General features: G+C 37.8%; 1 protein-coding gene across 1 annotated transcript; it reads left to right on the top strand.

The window, feature by feature from the left end:
* Positions 1–486: 486 nt before the first annotated feature.
* On the top strand, positions 487–17,021 carry LOC120119120 (ATP-dependent 6-phosphofructokinase 5, chloroplastic-like). The gene is made up of 13 exons (XM_039139013.1): positions 487–1,013; positions 1,191–1,281; positions 1,665–1,738; positions 2,036–2,147; positions 2,623–2,718; positions 2,810–2,911; positions 3,048–3,122; positions 14,962–15,102; positions 15,252–15,368; positions 15,449–15,553; positions 16,158–16,238; positions 16,467–16,595; positions 16,742–17,021. The coding sequence occupies exons 1-13, from the start codon at positions 688–690 to the stop codon at positions 16,907–16,909; spliced, it is 1,617 nt and encodes a 538-aa protein (XP_038994944.1). The 5' UTR covers positions 487–687; the 3' UTR covers positions 16,910–17,021.
* Positions 17,022–17,282: the final 261 nt, after the last annotated feature.

The following is a 17,282-nucleotide window of genomic DNA, read 5'->3' as shown; positions in this document are numbered from 1 at the left end:
CACAAGACCCCACATGTTAAGCTTGGCGGTAGTTAAATAATTTATCCTTTTTTCATAAAATAATAATAATTATTATTATCAATAATTTATTTTTTAGAAATTAAAAATTCATAAAATATTTAAAAAGGAAAAATATATAAAATATAAAAATAGTTTTCTTAATTTTCAAATATTTTTTTTGCAATTTTATTAATTTTTTTAAAGAGTTTAGAAAATTTAAAAAAATATTAAATAAAAAAACTGTAGTATATATATATAATTTTCAGAATTAATATTTTGAACTTATATTTTTTTCTTAAAACTTGTAATATATGTTTAATTTATATAAAAAATTAGAGTTCATAAAAGTATTGAAAAGATAAAAAAAATATCATTAAAAACTTCTGTAGTTAAATTGGTGAAAGAAGTGCCGATTGAAGTTGAACCATTTTTAAGAGTCCTCGGTTTATTAAGCCAAAATTTTGTAGCTTTTAGTTTGAAGTCTGTAGGGCCAAAACAGGCAGCCGATCTCAATTTGTTTGCTTTTATTCTCCTCCCTCCAATACATTGCCTTTCCAAAAACAGAAGAAAAAAAATCTTTGATTTCTTCTCTTTTATTGGTTTAACCACCGGTATCCAAAAAAGCTTTGATTCTTGATCATTCTCTGCAGCCAGGGGGGAACAAACTTCAACTTCACTTGTCCTTTCATGGAAACTCTTTCTCACGCCTTCACCGGTTCCTCTTCTCCAAGGTTCAGCCTCCCTCCAAACGACGACGTTTATCGTCGTCTCCTCGGTTACCGCCATGGAGTTACTCCCTTGAATCTCGCCGCACTGAGATCGCAGGGAAGGAATGGAGTTTTCCACAAGCTTCATTGTAGTAAACAAAACTCCAAAAATAGCATCGATTTTAGTGATCCCGACTGGAAATCAAAGTATCAGCAAGATTTCGAAAGGCGCTTTTATATTCCTCACATCACCGATATTTTCCTCGATGCTCACTCTTTTCCTTCCACTTTTTGTCTCAGAATGAGGTTCGAATACAGTTCCTTTCTCTCTTTTTACCGAATTGCTTGAAAATTTTACAATTTTTTGCTTTTACTTCTAGATATCTGATCGCCTTTATCTTTTTAATTATCATTTTTTAATTAATTATTTTGAACTTAGGAAATTAAACAAAGCGATATATTTTTCCTTTCGTTTGGCTACAGAACTCCGATTAATGAGGATTTTGCGGAAGGTTATCCGTCTGATGAGGAGTGGCATGGTTACGTTAATAATAATGACAGAGTGCTTCTTAAGGTAAATATATGCCTATATATTTGAATTTCACTATTTTGATTTTGTTTCCTCTGTGTATACAGTGCGAATTGTGAAATGGAGAATTGAAATTTTTACATGCTTATAGAGATTTGAGATCATATTCAAAATTGAAAAATTCCATCTATAGTGTATGTATTTAAAATGAGAATTCAAAATTATCTGAAATGGCATAAGTAATTTTAGGAAAGAAATCCAGGCTTTGCACCTTCAGAAGTAAACTATGGTTTGCCCATCTCTGTCGTTATATTTATGTCTTAAATCAAGAAAATGCTTGACAGAAATAATCCTGCAATGATGTATAGTTAATCATCCTCTCTTTAGACTATATTGGTTAAAAAATTATGATCTTTTAAATATTTCAGGTCATACATTTCTCTTCTCCAACATCTGCTGGTGCAGAATGCATTGATCCTAACTGTACTTGGGTTGAACAATGGCAAGTATAAACTTATTACTAGGGTTTTGTGAACTCGTGCATCACATCTTTCTTTACAAGCTATGTTATTTTAAATAATATGTAGTGAAGTATTGTTATAGTATTTTTAATTTTGTTTAACAACTCTTTTACTGATTAAGTAGAATTGGTAACGTATAGATCCAATGGTATCACATATGCCCATATTTGTTGCGGTCTTATATATTCCTTACCACCGCTTTTGTCTAATGTATGAAACTTTAAAGTTTATTTGGATGCTATTGATATTATATGTAACATTATGACATATCATGTTAGGGTTCATCGTGCTGGGCCACGAGAGAAAATTTATTTCAAACCAGAAGAAGTGAAGGCTGCAATTGTTACTTGTGGTGGGCTTTGCCCTGGTCTTAATGATCTAATTAGACAGGTCAGCTCAAATATTTAAATTTCAATATGCTGTTGGCCGGTAATAATTCCCTACAACAGCTATGCTATGCTGTTTGATTTGGCTCAGTGCTTTCATTGTTGTAGTTACGTAATTGTTAACTGTTTTTTAATTTGTATTTCATATTAAAATCAAATGTTCATTTTCAGTACCTACTGACTCAGATTGAGGACATGGAATATATCTCTTATTTTTCACTTGGTAAATAAATTTCATACATGAATTTATGGTTTTGCTTTATAAAAGGAAGGTATTTACAGGGAATTAATTGAAGTTTGGTAGTTAAAGTATCACTTTTGGCCTAGTGTAAACTAATGAAGTCGGATGAAATAATTATGACTGGATCTTAGCACTATGAATATATATTCTTTAAATTGAAATTTCTTTGTTTAGTCTGAAATCTGAATGCTTTGGTGTTTATTGATCAATACGTGCTTAAATTAATGAATTTGTGCAGATTGCCCTCACACTGGAAATATATGGTGTAAAAGACATCGTAGGGATTCCTTTTGGTTATCGTGGATTCTCTGACAAAGATTTGGCTGAAATGCCAGTAAGTTGTGTTTCTTTCCTAAAAATGATTTGTTAGAAAATATCTATGCTCCATCCAATATTTTCTATTGTTAATTTGGATCGATTTTCAGCTATCACGGAAAGTGGTCCAAAATATACACCTTTCAGGTGGAAGCTTGTTGGGTGTTTCACGAGGAGGGCCCTCTGTCAGTGATATTGTCACTAGTATGGAGGTACTCAAAACTCTTCATCTACTGTATGATTAACTCAAATCTTCTTGAAGGAATTGTAAATTTTGAATCAAAATAGCTAGACACATGAGGCCAAGTATGTAGCGATGTTCTGATATGCTTCCAAAATTGATGTCAGGAAAGAGGAATCAACATGCTTTTTGTGTTGGGTGGAAACGGCACCCATGCTGGGGCCAATGCTATTCATAATGAGGTTCATATCAGATACCTATTATGTAGTCTTCATCTTTAGCATTATTCATTAATCTTGAACATGGTATTTCCTTTATTATTATTATCTTAAATTTGAAAATAGAACTCACTAAAACTAAGGTGGTTTCTTTTTAATCCCTTCTAAGATGTGTTTATTAATTTTGTTGAGTCATTTAATCAACTTCATCAAGGCATTGGTCTTAGGTAACTGAAAGATACAGATTTATTTTCCATTTTTGGTTTTTCTAAGCTATGTTTTTCATTTCAAAGTATATCTAATATATCGATCAGGAGGGATATTAAAGGAGTTATGTGATTAAGAATCTCTAAGAATTCCCTCCTCGGTCAATTCTAAACTTAATTCCATTATGTCTAAGTTTTTATGGGGAGGGGGAGAAAAACAACATTCATTGGGTTAATTGGTCCACTGTGTGTAAACCTAAGAATGAGGGAGGTTTGGGAGTGTTGGATCTAATCAATATGAATAGAGCACTTCTTGGAAAATGATCTTGGACGTTTGGTAATGATAGGATTGTTGTTTGGAGGAGGATGATATGCTCTAAATACAATCTTGATTGACTCCTCATTATTGTTTAATAGCAAGGTTCCAGCTCAAGCTTCTTGGATCTGGAAATCAGTGGTCAATAATCATTTTAAAGAAGACTCATTTGACTCCAAGTTTCGAAGTATGAGCATAATTCAAGTTGGTAATGGTGAGCTTATTTGGTTTTGGCAAGATCGCTGGGCGATGAACTATCCGCTTAATGTTACTTTCCCTAGACTGTTCTCCATTTCTTCTAACAAGAGTGGCAAATTAATCGAGTTCGGTGAGTTTAATTCAATGGGCTGGATTTGGAATATTCAGTTGAGGAGGAATTTGATTGATTGGGAATTTGAACAATGGGAAAACTTGATGTCAATTATCTCAAATTATAGCTTGTCTAAAGTGTCAAATGATGGACTGATCTGGAAAGGTAATGGGACTGGTGTCTACTCTGTTAGTTCATGTGTGAAGGTATGTTCCTCGGGCTTCGAGGAGGTTCATTTTTGGAAGAACATCTTGTGGAAAGGATTGATGCCTCCAAGAGACGAGTCTTTCATGTGGCAGGTGGTTCTTCAGAAGCTGCCGGTGAAGACAAAATTGGTTAAAAGAGGGGTTATGGGTATTGAAGATATTTTATGCCCTCTTTGTAAATTGATGGATGAATCTTCTTCTCATTTATTCTTCTCGTGCTCTGTTGTGTGGTCACTGGAACAAATTCATGAAGTTTTGGAGTCTAAGTTCGGTTTTTCTTGAAAATGCTCAGAGCTTTCGCTTAGCTTGGGAAGAATTGAATCTTAATTCGGTTATTTGGACTTTTATTCCAGGAGTAGTTATCTGGACTATTTGGAAAGTTAGGAATGCCATTCTTCGAAGGTGGGAAATTAGATCAGACTGACTTATTCTTCTTAGCAAGATTTAGGCTTGCTTATTGTTAACTTTATAAAAAAACTACTTTTAAAGCCTTTTTCACTTAAGTTATTGTTTGTTTAAAAGCTCATTTTAGTCATTTTAGGATCATGTAGTTGCATTTGTGGTGGTTGTGCTATTTTATTTCTTAATGGTGCTGTTTGAGGGAAAGGTGCAGTTTGTCTATGGTGTGCAGGGAATAGCAAGAAAAATGATTCTTTGGGAAGTAATGCTGCAGCATCACACGTTGCTAAAGCAGATTGAAATGCCTTGGCATTTCTGACGCAGAAAAAGACAAAGATATTTCTGCATAAGGACAGCTAGCACTGGACAACTGTCTCTGCACGTGAAGGACTGCTGTAATCGCCTGCCAGAGCTGCCAAAGGACCACTGCCACTTGGAGGATAAGGTTCATGCACAACATGTGATTCTAGAGGTATGAGGGGTATTTTGCACCCAACAACCTCATCATTACCCCTAGATATTTTTATTATATATGACACCTCATGGGAGAGAAGAAAAAGGAGGACAGAGAGCACACGCATAGAGCAGAAAAAAATCACATTTTTATTTCTTCTTCCTTGGGATATTCCTCCATTGATAAAGCTCCAAAGAGTGGTAAGCTAGGCGTCAGAAGGAGCTAGCGAGGTAGGTGGTTCGTGGTGGCCGAGAGGAGACCTCCGGTGGCGCGTCGAAGGTTTCTTCTCACTTCCCTTTTGCTGCTATTTTTCTATTAATTTGTGGGTTGTTGGAATGAATATTTTCATGACTTTGTGTTTGGATATTTCGAATCCCACCATGAACTAACTTATTTGGTGGTGGTTGGTTGAACGATTGCTTAAACTTTATTTTTTGAGGGTATATTTAAGTTTATTTTGGGTTCTTTATTTGCTTTGCTTATGAATGCTTCACCATCTAGGCTTGTAAGAGGCATGAAAATGTTCATCTCTTAGATGAAGGTTTATTTAGTGTATACCTAGAAGAAATTCTGAAGAACCTTTGGAACCGATAGAACCTGATATTGAAAGACTCTTTAGAAGAAGAAGACGTGCTCAAGGAAATATGTATCTGATTGGAAACCAAGGCATTGGTCAAGATGACGGAAATCAGAATGCCGCGGCATTAAACAATGCTGAACCTACTATCAGGCCTCGTGTTATTCAAGATCATTTAAATCCGATGCTGGATGATCTGAATCCTGGGATTGTGGCACCTGAAATTCAAGCTGCACATTTCGAGCTGAAACCAGTCATGTTCAACATGTTGAATTCCATTGGGCAGTTTGGGGGTATGCCAACTGAAGATGCCAGGCAGCACATTCGCAATTTTCTGGAGGTTTGTAATTCTTTCCGCCAAGAAGGAGTGCATGAGGATTTTCTGAAATTAAAGCTTTTTCCGTATTCATTGCGTGACCGAGCAAGGGCTTGGTTGAGTGGTGTACCAGCCGGTTCGATGGAATCATGGGCCAATCTTTGCAAGAGTTTCTTATTGAGGTACAACCCACCAAACATGAATACGTAGCTAAGGAATGAAATATCATCTTTTCGCCAGGGCGACGACGAATCCATGTATGAGTGTTGGGATCGTTACAAGAGTTTGCTTCGAAAGTGTTCAAATCATGGTTTTCATGATTGGACTCAAGTAGTCATGTTCTATAATGGAGTCAATGCACCCACGAGGATGTTACTGGATGCCTCGGCAAATGGGACATTGCTGGACAAATCACCTACGGAGGCGTTTGCTATCTTGGACAGAATTACTAACAATGATTATCAATTTCCTTCCTCAAGATTTGGGAGTGGGAGGAGAGCACCTGGAGCATTCAAGTTAGAAGCCAAAGATTCGGTGTCCGCTCAACTCTCCGCTATTACTAATATGTTGAATAACTTACAATGTTCCACTGATGTGAAGGAAGTGAAAACAACTAGTCTGTCATGTCTGTTATGCCAAGGCAATAATCACGAGAGCGAATGCCCAACCAACCATGAGTCCATCAACTTTGTAGGCAATTACAATCGAGGCAGCAACAATCCTTACTCAAACACTTATACTGCTGGATGGCGTCAGCATCCTAATTTTTCATGGGGAAATCAAGGAGCCCACAATGCTAATCAACCTACTAGGCAGCAGAATCACAATGAGCCTCAAGGTTACCAAAATGCTATGCCATGGCATAATGCTAACAAAGGAGCTTCATCTTCAGCGAGCATAAGTTCCTTAGAAGCTACAATTCAAGAATTCATATCTACTACGAAGACAATGCTGCAAGACCATTCTACTTCAATTAAGAATCAAGGAGCTTTACTTCATAGTCAAGGCGCCTTACTTCAAAGCCATAGCTCGTCTCTGAGAGCTTTGGAAGGTCAAGTTGGTCAGATTGTTACGGCATTGCAAGAGCGTCAGCAAGGACGTTTGCCAAGTGATACTGAAGTCACTAAAGGGCCTGGAAAAGAAGATTGCAATGTGTTAACTCTTAGGAGTGGAACACAAATCAATCGACAAGTCAAGGATAGTGGGCCACAACAAGATGATTCTAATCCCACTACTGAAGCTGAATTACAAGATAGAGTTTCTGAGAAGGACAAGGAGGAAGATTCTGCCAAGGTACCAGATTCTGATGCCAAGGCAAAAGAAAATTCTATTCCTACAGCTAAGGAAGCTAGACCTCCCCCACCCTTCCCGCAAAGATTGAAGAAGCACAATGATGAAGTTCAGTTCAAGAAGTTCGTAGACATTCTTGATCAGCTCCATATCAATATACCTCTCTTGGAAGCTGTTGAACAGATGCCGATGTATGCCAAATTTCTGAAGGACATCTGTACCAAGAAAAGGAAAGTAGAGACTGTTGCCACGGCAACAGAATTTTGTTCTTCATTGAGTAAGTTGTCGCCAAAGAGAAATGATCCGGGCAGCTTCATTATTCCTTGTTCAATTGGAGCTAATTTCGTTGGAAAGGCTTTATGTGATCTTGGTTCAACTGTCAACTTAATGCCGAAATCGATATTCTTGAAGCTTGGCATAGGAGATGCAAGACCCACCTCAGTTATTTTACAACTTGCCGACAAATCCCATGTTAAACCTGAAGGGAGAGTCGAGGATGTCATAGTAAGGGTGGACAAGTTTGTGTTTCCAGTCGACTTCTTAATTCTGGACTGCGAAGTTGATGCCAAGGCACCAATCATTATGGGAAGACCTTTCCTAGCCACTGGACGTATCTTGATAGACTGTGAAAAATGTGAACTCACCATTTGAGCTGATGTGTGATGCAAGTGATTATGCCGTAGGAGCTGTTTTGGGGCAACGCCGAGGTTAAATCTTTCATGTTATTTATTACTCTAGCCGCACTTTAAATGAAGCACGATTGAACTACACCACCACTGAGAAAGAATTACTTGCCGTAGTATTTGCTTTTGATAAATTTAGACCTTACCTAATAGGCACTAAAGTTATTGTTCACACTGATCATTCGGCTATAAAATACTTAGTGAACAAAAAGGATGCCAAGCCTAGACTTATTAGGTGGATCTTACTTTTGCAAGAATTTGACTTAGAGGTGGTAGATAGAAAAGGAACTGAAAATCAAGTTGTTGATCACTTATCTAGGCTAGAGAACAATTCTGAATGCCATAACACTGTAGATATCCAAGAGGAATTTCCTGATGAGAAAATTTTATATGCCGCGGCAATCCCATGGTACGCTGACCTTGTTAATTTTCTTGTTAGTGGAATTGTGCCTTTTGATTTGAATAGTCAGGCTAAAAAGAAGTTCAAGCACGATGCAATGCACTATTTTTTGGATGAGCCATATCTGTTCAAACACTGTGCCGATCAGCTCATTAGACGATGTGTACCTGAAGAGGAGCAAAGTGATATTTTGTACTATTGTCATTCGGCCCCAAGTGGAGGTCATTTTGGTGGAGCAAGGACTGCTGCTAAGGTCCTGCAATCAGGCTTTTACTGGCCAACTTTGTTTAGAGATGCCCAAGCATTTTACAAAGGATGTGATCGATGCCAACGGACTGGAAACATCTCCAGACGACATGAGATGCCGCTGCAAAATATTTTGGAGATAGAGCTGTTTGATGTGTGGGGCATTGATTTCATGGGACCATTCTCATCTTCTGAAGGAAAATTATATATATTGCTTGCTGTGGATTATGTGTCAAAGTGGGTGGAAGCAATAGCAACTTCAAAGAATAACTCCAAGACCGTACTCAAGTTTTTGCACAAGTATATTTTCACTCGGTTTGGAGTACCTCGTGCTATCATCAGTGATGAAGGAACCCATTTTGATAACAAATTGATTGTCAATGCATTGCTGAGATATGGAGTTCGACACAAGATTGCCACGGCATATCATCCGCAGACAAATGGCCAAGTTGAGATATCTAATCGAGAGATCAAGCAGATTTTAGAGAAAGTGGTGAACCCAAAGCGAAAGGATTGGTCGCTAAAGTTGGATGAAGCACTTTGGGCGTACAGAACAGCATTCAAAACTCCTTTGGGGATGTCACCCTTCAAGTTAGTGTATGGTAAAGCTTGTCATTTCCCCGTTGAGCTTGAACATAAAGCTTATTGGGCTATCAAGCGATTGAATTTCGATGTTCAACTAGCTGGGGAGCAAAGATTATTAGAACTTAATGAAATGGAAGAATTTAGAGCACAAGCATATGAGAATGCTCGGATATACAAGGAGAAAACCAAGAAGTGATATGACCAAAAACTGATGCCACGACATTTTCATGTGGGGCAACAAGTCTTGTTTTACAACTCCAGACTTAAACTCTTTCCTGGGAAGCTAAAATCTCGATGGTCAGGGCCATTTGAGGTGCATTATGTCTATCCCCATGGAGCTGTTGACATCAAGAGAATAGACAATGGGAAGATCTTCAAGGTCAATGGCTAGCGTCTGAAAGCCTACAATGGAATTCTACCACCGCACAACAAGGACGTGTTACGGCTGCACGATACTGAAGCGTGCTCAGAGGAGAACCAAAATTCGATGCCTCGGCATGGAATTTGTGTCTGTGCATAAATAAAATTTAACATTCAAGTTTTTTCTTTAGTTTTATTTTATTTTATTTTGTAATTAAATTTTGATCTGATTTGTAGGGATCACATTGCTGCAAACCGTACACGGAGCGGTTACCAAAGGGAGGAAAAGACAAAGCATTAATTGGAGAGATATTCTTTTGATTTGTTTCTTTTTATTTAATTTAATTTCTGATATTTCTTATTACCATCATTATCTTTTGACAGTTTTTTTCTTCCTTCCCTATACATGCACAACCCCCCACCCATTAATTCCTCTCTTAACCGTCCTATCACCTTTTTTCCCTCCCAAATTTTTAACTTTTTCTTTTCTCTTTCTTTATTAATTTTTTCTCTTTCATGTTAACTTTTACTTTTTCTCTATCTTTTACTCATCTTCTTCCCTTATTCTCTTCATAGCCGAAATACATCCAAGTTTTTAAAGCTTTCAAAAGCTTCTTCTTTTTTCATTTTTCTTACTTCAAAAACACTGAAAATGGTGCGCTCAAGACCAGCTCCAACCGACACGACCGCTTGGCAACAGTTTGAGAACGATGAGGCCAAGGCTCGGTTCCAAAACTTCAAGAGCCGAAAACTCTTTTTTGAGTTGGGATTTATTTTTACCGAGGAAACCGATGGTGGTTTTGGACCCGATGTTATGGACATCGTGACGCCGCTCAAGTGGCAGAAGTTTGCTGTCATCCTGGTTCGGTGAACGCCTCATTAGTTAAAGAGTTCTATGCGAACATTTCCAAGCTCAATCAACACTCCATCTTCGTTCGAGGTAAGCAAATCCGTTTTACATCCACTACTATTAATCGTTATTTTCATTTACAGGAGGTAGTAGATGGCCATGCCATGTTCGAAGAAGAAGCCGATAGCAACACATACAATGGGGTCTTGGAGGATCTTTGTTTTGAAAACACTGAGTGGAATGGACGACAAACGAGTAGATACTCGGTCAACCGAGAACGTCTTCAGCCGCGCGCAAAGTTATGGAATCACTTTCTCAAGCATAAACTAATGACCACTTCCCACAACACTACGGTATCACTTTCACTCTTATTGCTTTTACATTCTATGATAGTGTCCCGTCCGATCGATGTGGGTCGTATTATTGTTCAGCAAGTTCATGACTGTTTGGGTAAAAAAGCAAGTGCTTTGGTGTTTCTAATTTAATTACCGTTTTATGTCGTAAGAAAAAGATTGAGGAAAATGCTTTTGATGAAATTTTACCTGGATTATCGGGCATCACTAGGGCTAGACTTCCACTATTGTTGGGACTTGAAAATCCCAAGTCTAAAGACCCTGTTCATGAGCAATCTGCAGGTACTACAGAATCGAATGCCGAGGCAAGGTTACTTGCTCTCGAGGAAGCTGTGACGCAGACTCAAGCTCAACTGCATGCTTTACACGGTGACATCCGTAATTTTTTTGGATACGTGAAGCATAGAGATGCTATGGTGGAATCGTTGTTTCAAGAAATTATTCCCCACGATCAACGAAATTTCTCTGGTTTCCAGACGAAATTTTGTCGGCATTCAATGCCGAGGCATCTCCAGAGCCCGAGCACGATGCACCCGATCCTCCTGCTGCTGACCCTACTCCTGATACACACCGGTCCGAGACTCTTGAATATCCGCCCACTGTCCCTGTCGAAGAAACACCCAGCCCCGTCCCAGCACCCAATCTTTCTCATGCACAACGTAGTGGTCGCCGCACCAAGACCACGGCTAGACGCATTGCGCATTATTACTCCACTTCTTCCGAGTCCAGCCCAACACCTATCCGAAAGCGCACCCGACGAAGAGCTGCTAGCACCTCCAAAGCACCACCACCACGTAAACATTGAGATACCTCTCTTGCATCCATTTTCATTTAGTTGCATTTCATTGCATAACATATAGTTTATAGTTAGTTTAGTTCTCTTTAAAGCATTGAGGACAATGCTTCCCTTAAGTTTGGGGGAGGTATTGTTCTTGGTAGGTCATATGCATGATAGCATTAGCATAGTATTATGCTATGACATCAGTAATGGTAGGACAGTAAGATGAAATGTTTTGAGGATACCCGATGATGATAGTTTTGTTAGGCTAGAATCTGAATGTAAATGACTGTTGAGAATGATAGAACTCACTCTAGGGCTTAATGCTTTGTGAAAAATATTTACACGATTTGTATGTTTTCTATACTTAGAAAATTTAGGAAATTTTTATGAAAGAACTTTAGTTAGTCTTGGCATTGAAATATAGTATGGTGTTTAAAAGAAAAATAAAAAACAAACTCCCTTAGAAATGAAACTGTGAATAAATGCTTAAGCATAGCTATAGAGGGACACTCCTCTTTGCCGTGGCATTTCCTGGAACTTTCTTTAATAAATGGAAGCCTTGTACATATGAGTGAATGAAAGAAGTCACGTGATGACTCTACTTAACTAGCTCGGGGATGGAAGGTATGCTCCCTTTCATTTAGAGTGTGGGAGAGTAGGTGTGATGAGCTGACTCTCTTCGTAACAGTTTAAAAAAAATATTCAAAGAGAAGGGAGTAAAAATGTACTTAATGATAAGTAAATGCATTGACAAAAACTAGGGGACTTGATTAGAAATTGTCTAAATTCGCTAAGTATAGATTGGATACAATCACGCACACACACTACCACAAAGGATTTTGACATAGGGAAAAGTACTTGAATTCTTGATAAGTCTAGCATGTTGAAGCCTATCGTTCTGAGGGTTGAAATTCAATTTTGTCCTACTGTCTTACTATCGAACTTTGCCATGACATTATGCTTATGTAACTGCTATCCATTGCTTGAGGACAAGCAATAGCTTAAGTTTGGGGGTGTGTTAACTTCCTAAAAAGGCTACTTTTAAAGCCTTTTTCACTCAAGTTATTGTTTGTTTAAAAGCTCATTTTAGTCATTTTAGGATCATGTAGTTGCATATAGTTGCATTTATGGTTTTGTGCTATTTTATTTCTTAATGGTGGTGTTTGAGGGAAATGTGCAGTTTGTCTATGGTGTGCAGGGAATAGCAAGAAAAAAGATTTTTTGGGAAGTAATGCCGCGACATCACACGTTGCTAAAGCAGATTGAAATGCCTTGGCATTTCTGGTGCAGAAAAAGATAAAAAGATATTTCTACATAAGGACAGCTGGCACTGGACAACTGTCTCTGCACGTGAAGGACTGCTGTAACCGCCTGTCAGAGCTTCCAAAGGACCACTGCCACTTGGAGGATAAGGCTCATGCACAACATGTGATTCTAGGGATATGAGGGGTATTTTGCACCCAACAACCTCATCATTACCCTAGATATTTTTATTATATATGACACCTCATGGGAGAGAAGAAAAAGGAGGACAGAGAGCACAAGCATAGAGCAGAAAAAAATCACATTTTTATTTCTTCTTCCTTGGGATATTCCTCCATTGATAAAGCTCAAAGGAGTGGTAACCTAGGTGCCGGAAGGAGCTAGCGAGGTAGGTGGTTTGTGGTGGCCAAGAGGAGACCTCCGGTGGCGCGTCGAAGGCTTCTTCTCACTTCCCTTTTGCTGCTATTTTTCAATTAATTTGTGGGTTGTTGGAACGAATATTTTCATGACTTTGTGTTTGGATATTTCGAATCCCACCATGAACTAACTTATTTGGTGGTGGTTGGTTGAACGATTGCTTAAACTTTATTTTTTGAGGGTATATTTAAGTTTATTTTGGGTTCTTTATTTGCTTTGCTTATGAATGCTTCACCATCTAGGCTTGTAAGAGGCATGAAAATGTTAATCTCTTAGATGAAGGTTAGGTATTCGGAAGAATCCTAAGCTAAAAATACTTGTAAGTATTCGGAAGAAACGCAAGATAAGATCCTCATAAGCAATGGGTTATAGTATTTTCAAGGGGCTTTGAACCGGCCTAGGAATATTATAACTTAATCCCTTAAATCTCGGAAGAGACTAGGATAGGATTTCAACGACTAAAAAGAGTGTCTTTATCAATAGGGTAGGCTGTCCAACATCGTTGAGTGAGAGCAGATGCCTTGGCATCCTATTCTGTTAGGTTCTTTTGAACACCTTAGGAAAGCCCTGTCGAGTAAGTAAAGACAAGATAGCTTAAATATACATGATAAATAAGTTTAGCAACCTTAGACCAATCCTTACCATTCATTTCATTGGAAGCTTGTCACGTGAGGATTATTTTCTTCTTATTTTATTTATCTTTTTATTTATTGTTTTTACCATTTTTCAGTGCCATACTCAATATTAAACATCCATCATTGCCACTGCATTTCCATTTGCTACACCATCACACCATCAATCCACATTCACCAGCATACACATTTCCATTACCGTGACATTTGTATATATCAAGACTAACTATATTTAGATAATTTAGTGCGTTGCTTTGGTTAGACTTTCGTAATTTCACCCAATCCTTGTGGAGACGATACTCACTCATCATTATATTATTTGAGCGATTGTGTATACTTGCACATTATTTGCGTATATTTTATAGTACTCACAACACGTGAACACTTATTGGTTCTTAGCTAAGTTTAAATATTTGTCTACTCCTAAGGACTCTCTTATCAGTGACCCCTCCCTAGGGGATTTTTGTTTCCCCCATAACAAATAGATCAACACTAAGCTCCCTTGGTCCCCTCCTCCTAAGGGCTTCGTCAAATTGAATGTGGATGCAGCAACAAGCGGTGATTGGAAGAGAAGTGGAATTGCTGGTATTCTAAGAGATGATGCAGGAGTGATTTTAGGTTCATTCAAGGAGGCTTCTAGCCCGGGTCCACCTGCTTTGATGGAGCTAAAGGCTGTTTAGAAGGGATTATCTCTTTTTGATTCCTTGCGAGGATGTATTAAGGGTCGGTTGATTATTGAAACTGATTGTAAAGTGGCAGTGGAATGGGTTAAGAATGTTGTAAATTGTCATGATATGTATGTCATAATTGTCAAAGGCATAGCTGATAGGCTTTTAATGACTTGGAGGGTGTAATTAGATGAGTTGCTAGGACAATCAATATAGAGGCAAATGGACTAGCTAAGGCTGGAATAGGCTAAGTATACTGTTGTTATTAGGGGCATTTGATTTTGGGTTTTCGGGTTGTTTGTAAGGGGGTTATCTAGATGTTTTAAATTTTATGTATCCTCTTTATTATTAATGAAGTATATGACTCTTTTCCTCCTTCCGCTGATTAAGAAACTCATTTTGAATTCCATTAATCATGAAAGGCGTTTTTAACGAGACCTTCAATTCTTATATAAAAAAAAGAATCTCTAAGAGTTGCAAAAATCTTCTGTCACAAATAGGGGCTGGCTTTGTGTTTTGCTAAATCTATATGTTCGTACACTTGTTTTCAGTGCCGCAAAAGAAAATTAAAAGTGGCTGTAGTTGGTGTGCCAAAAACTATTGACAATGACATTCTGCTGATGGATAAAACCTTTGGTTTTGATACTGCTGTTGAAGAAGCACAACGGGCAATCAACTCTGCATACATTGAGGTATATCAGCTTCGATTGTTGGTGTTGATATAAAATAATTATTTTACTTTTGGGTTCATGCATTACATGATACTTATCTACCTAAATATATTTGCAAAAAATCTTTCCCGTCTTTAACTACCCTTTTTTCTACTTTAATCAATTACCAGGCACATAGTGCTTACCACGGAATCGGTATTGTGAAATTGATGGGTCGTAGCAGTGGTTTCATAGCCATGCAATCATCCTCGGCTAGTGGACAAGTTGACATATGTTTGATTCCAGAGGTATTTTACTGATTATTAACAATAAATTATGATCAACGATGATCTTCAGTCTTTAAATGCATGTTACTAGTGCTGATCAGGTACCTTTCAATTTGAATGGGCCTCATGGTGTATTAAGGCATCTGAAATACCTCACAGAGACAAAGGGATCGGCTGTGGTCTGCGTGGCAGAAGGAGCTGGACAGGTGACTATATAAGTGTGTGCGTGTGTTAGGGGCGGGGGGCTGGTTTTTTTATTATTGCTTTAATCTGCTGTCTATTCTATGGTTTTTTATTATTATTGCTTTAATCTGCTGTCTATTCTATGGTTTCTTCCGTTCAATTCTATTAGTAAATTTTGTATCTTTCTCAACATCAATAACTTCTCGTATGGGAATTATAAATTATGTGAAATTCACTTGCTTTACTGCAGAGAAGATTGGTCTATATTCAGTTGGTAGCTTCGCAGAGACGTTCCTTGAAAAATATTTTTTTTGTGTGCTCTCTCAATTTTATCATGTTTTGGCAGTGTAAATGTTTTGAGTCTGATGAAATTCACAAGCAATTAGTTGAAGGATAAAAGAACCAATAGGTTGAACTTTATTTCCCTTTGTAAAATAGGTATTTTCAAAAGCAGGGTTAAGGTACCAGGATATCTCTTTATATTTGTTTGAGAAATTGTTTTACTGTGTTGTGTCCCTATTCGAAGACGAAGCGTCATTTCTTAAAGAGATTTTCAAATTTGAAAAATATGATGCACATTAAAATATGTGAGCTGAGCATTTCTGAAGTGCTGCTTTTTTGGTGCAGAATCTCGTTGAAAAAACTAATGCTACCGATGCTTCTGGAAACATTGTACTTGGAGATATTGGTGTGCATATCCAACAAGAGGTATTTCATTCTCGTTGTAGTTTATTTCTTACATTTGTTTGTTTGTAAACTCCCGCTAGAAGAAGTAAAGATCTACTAAGACATTTGAAACCTTTCTAAATCGTGTTTCTAGGAGACGGTGAAGCAAATCACGTTCTATGTTCTTCTATTAAAAGATATATCATTTTTCTTTGCATTTGATGAACATTTATAGGTTTACTAAATGTTATTTCACTATCTTACTACCAGACAAAGAAATATTTTAAGGAAATTGGCGTCCCTGCTGATGTGAAGTATATTGATCCAACATACATGATTCGTGCAATCCGTGCAAATGCATCAGATCGAATTCTATGCACTGTGCTAGGACAAAATGCTGTAAGTATCCATTACTTTTAACCCTTGCATTTTAATTTTGGCTTTGCCTTCTGGCATGTCACTTCCTCGTTCCATATCGATGTAGGGTTATATTACATAGATATAGAACTGATCTCCTGAAATGGGATGCATGCATGCATTTACAGGTTCATGGTGCATTTGCTGGATATAGTGGCATTACAGTCGGTATATGCAACACTCATTATGTCTATTTTCCAATCCCTGAGGTTATTTCTCATCCTCGAAAAGTAGATCCGAACAGCCGTATGTGGCATCGATGCTTGACTTCAACAGGCCAGCCCGACTTCATCTAAAAGTTTTGAAATTGTTTATTTCAGTTTTAGGGTTCAAAAGAAATAAAAACCAAGAGAGAACATGGATAATAAAGCGGGATTACCATATTGTTTTCATATGTAACAAACAAAAAGCAGGTGTAATTTGGACAAATAATTGTATTTTCTAATTCTGTTCCATTTTGCAATTCATGTATTATTGTTTTGCATTGTATCCTCGCCCGCATCACGACGGGGAGTAAAACGCCTTTGAAGAGATAGGTGCAGCGCAATACGAGAAGCTTTACTAGACACGTACTTCAGGGGCTTTCTGAATAGGTGCCAAGCGCGTCTCTGTCACCTTAGGGATAAAAGATAAAGTTTACCACTACTTGCCTCTATTGAAAATTCTAGA

Source organism: Hibiscus syriacus, unplaced genomic scaffold, assembly GCF_006381635.1.
Source record: "Hibiscus syriacus cultivar Baekdansim isolate YM2019G1 unplaced genomic scaffold, ASM638163v2 tig00110331_pilon, whole genome shotgun sequence".
Classification (NCBI taxonomy): Eukaryota; Viridiplantae; Streptophyta; class Magnoliopsida; order Malvales; family Malvaceae; genus Hibiscus; species Hibiscus syriacus.
The sequence above is the reverse complement of the archived record's forward strand: the minus strand, read 5'-3'. Positions and strand labels throughout refer to the sequence as shown.

Bases quoted from the DNA above. Each gene is read 5' to 3' on its own strand.
- LOC120119120 (XM_039139013.1), top strand. From the start codon at position 688: ATGGAAACTCTTTCTCACGCCTTCACCGGTTCCTCTTCTCCAAGGTTC. The intron at 15,103-15,251 runs GTATATCAGCTT...ATCAATTACCAG, and splicing joins TCAACTCTGCATACATTGAG to GCACATAGTGCTTACCACGG. The intron at 16,239-16,466 runs GTATTTCATTCT...TCTTACTACCAG, and splicing joins GTGTGCATATCCAACAAGAG to ACAAAGAAATATTTTAAGGA.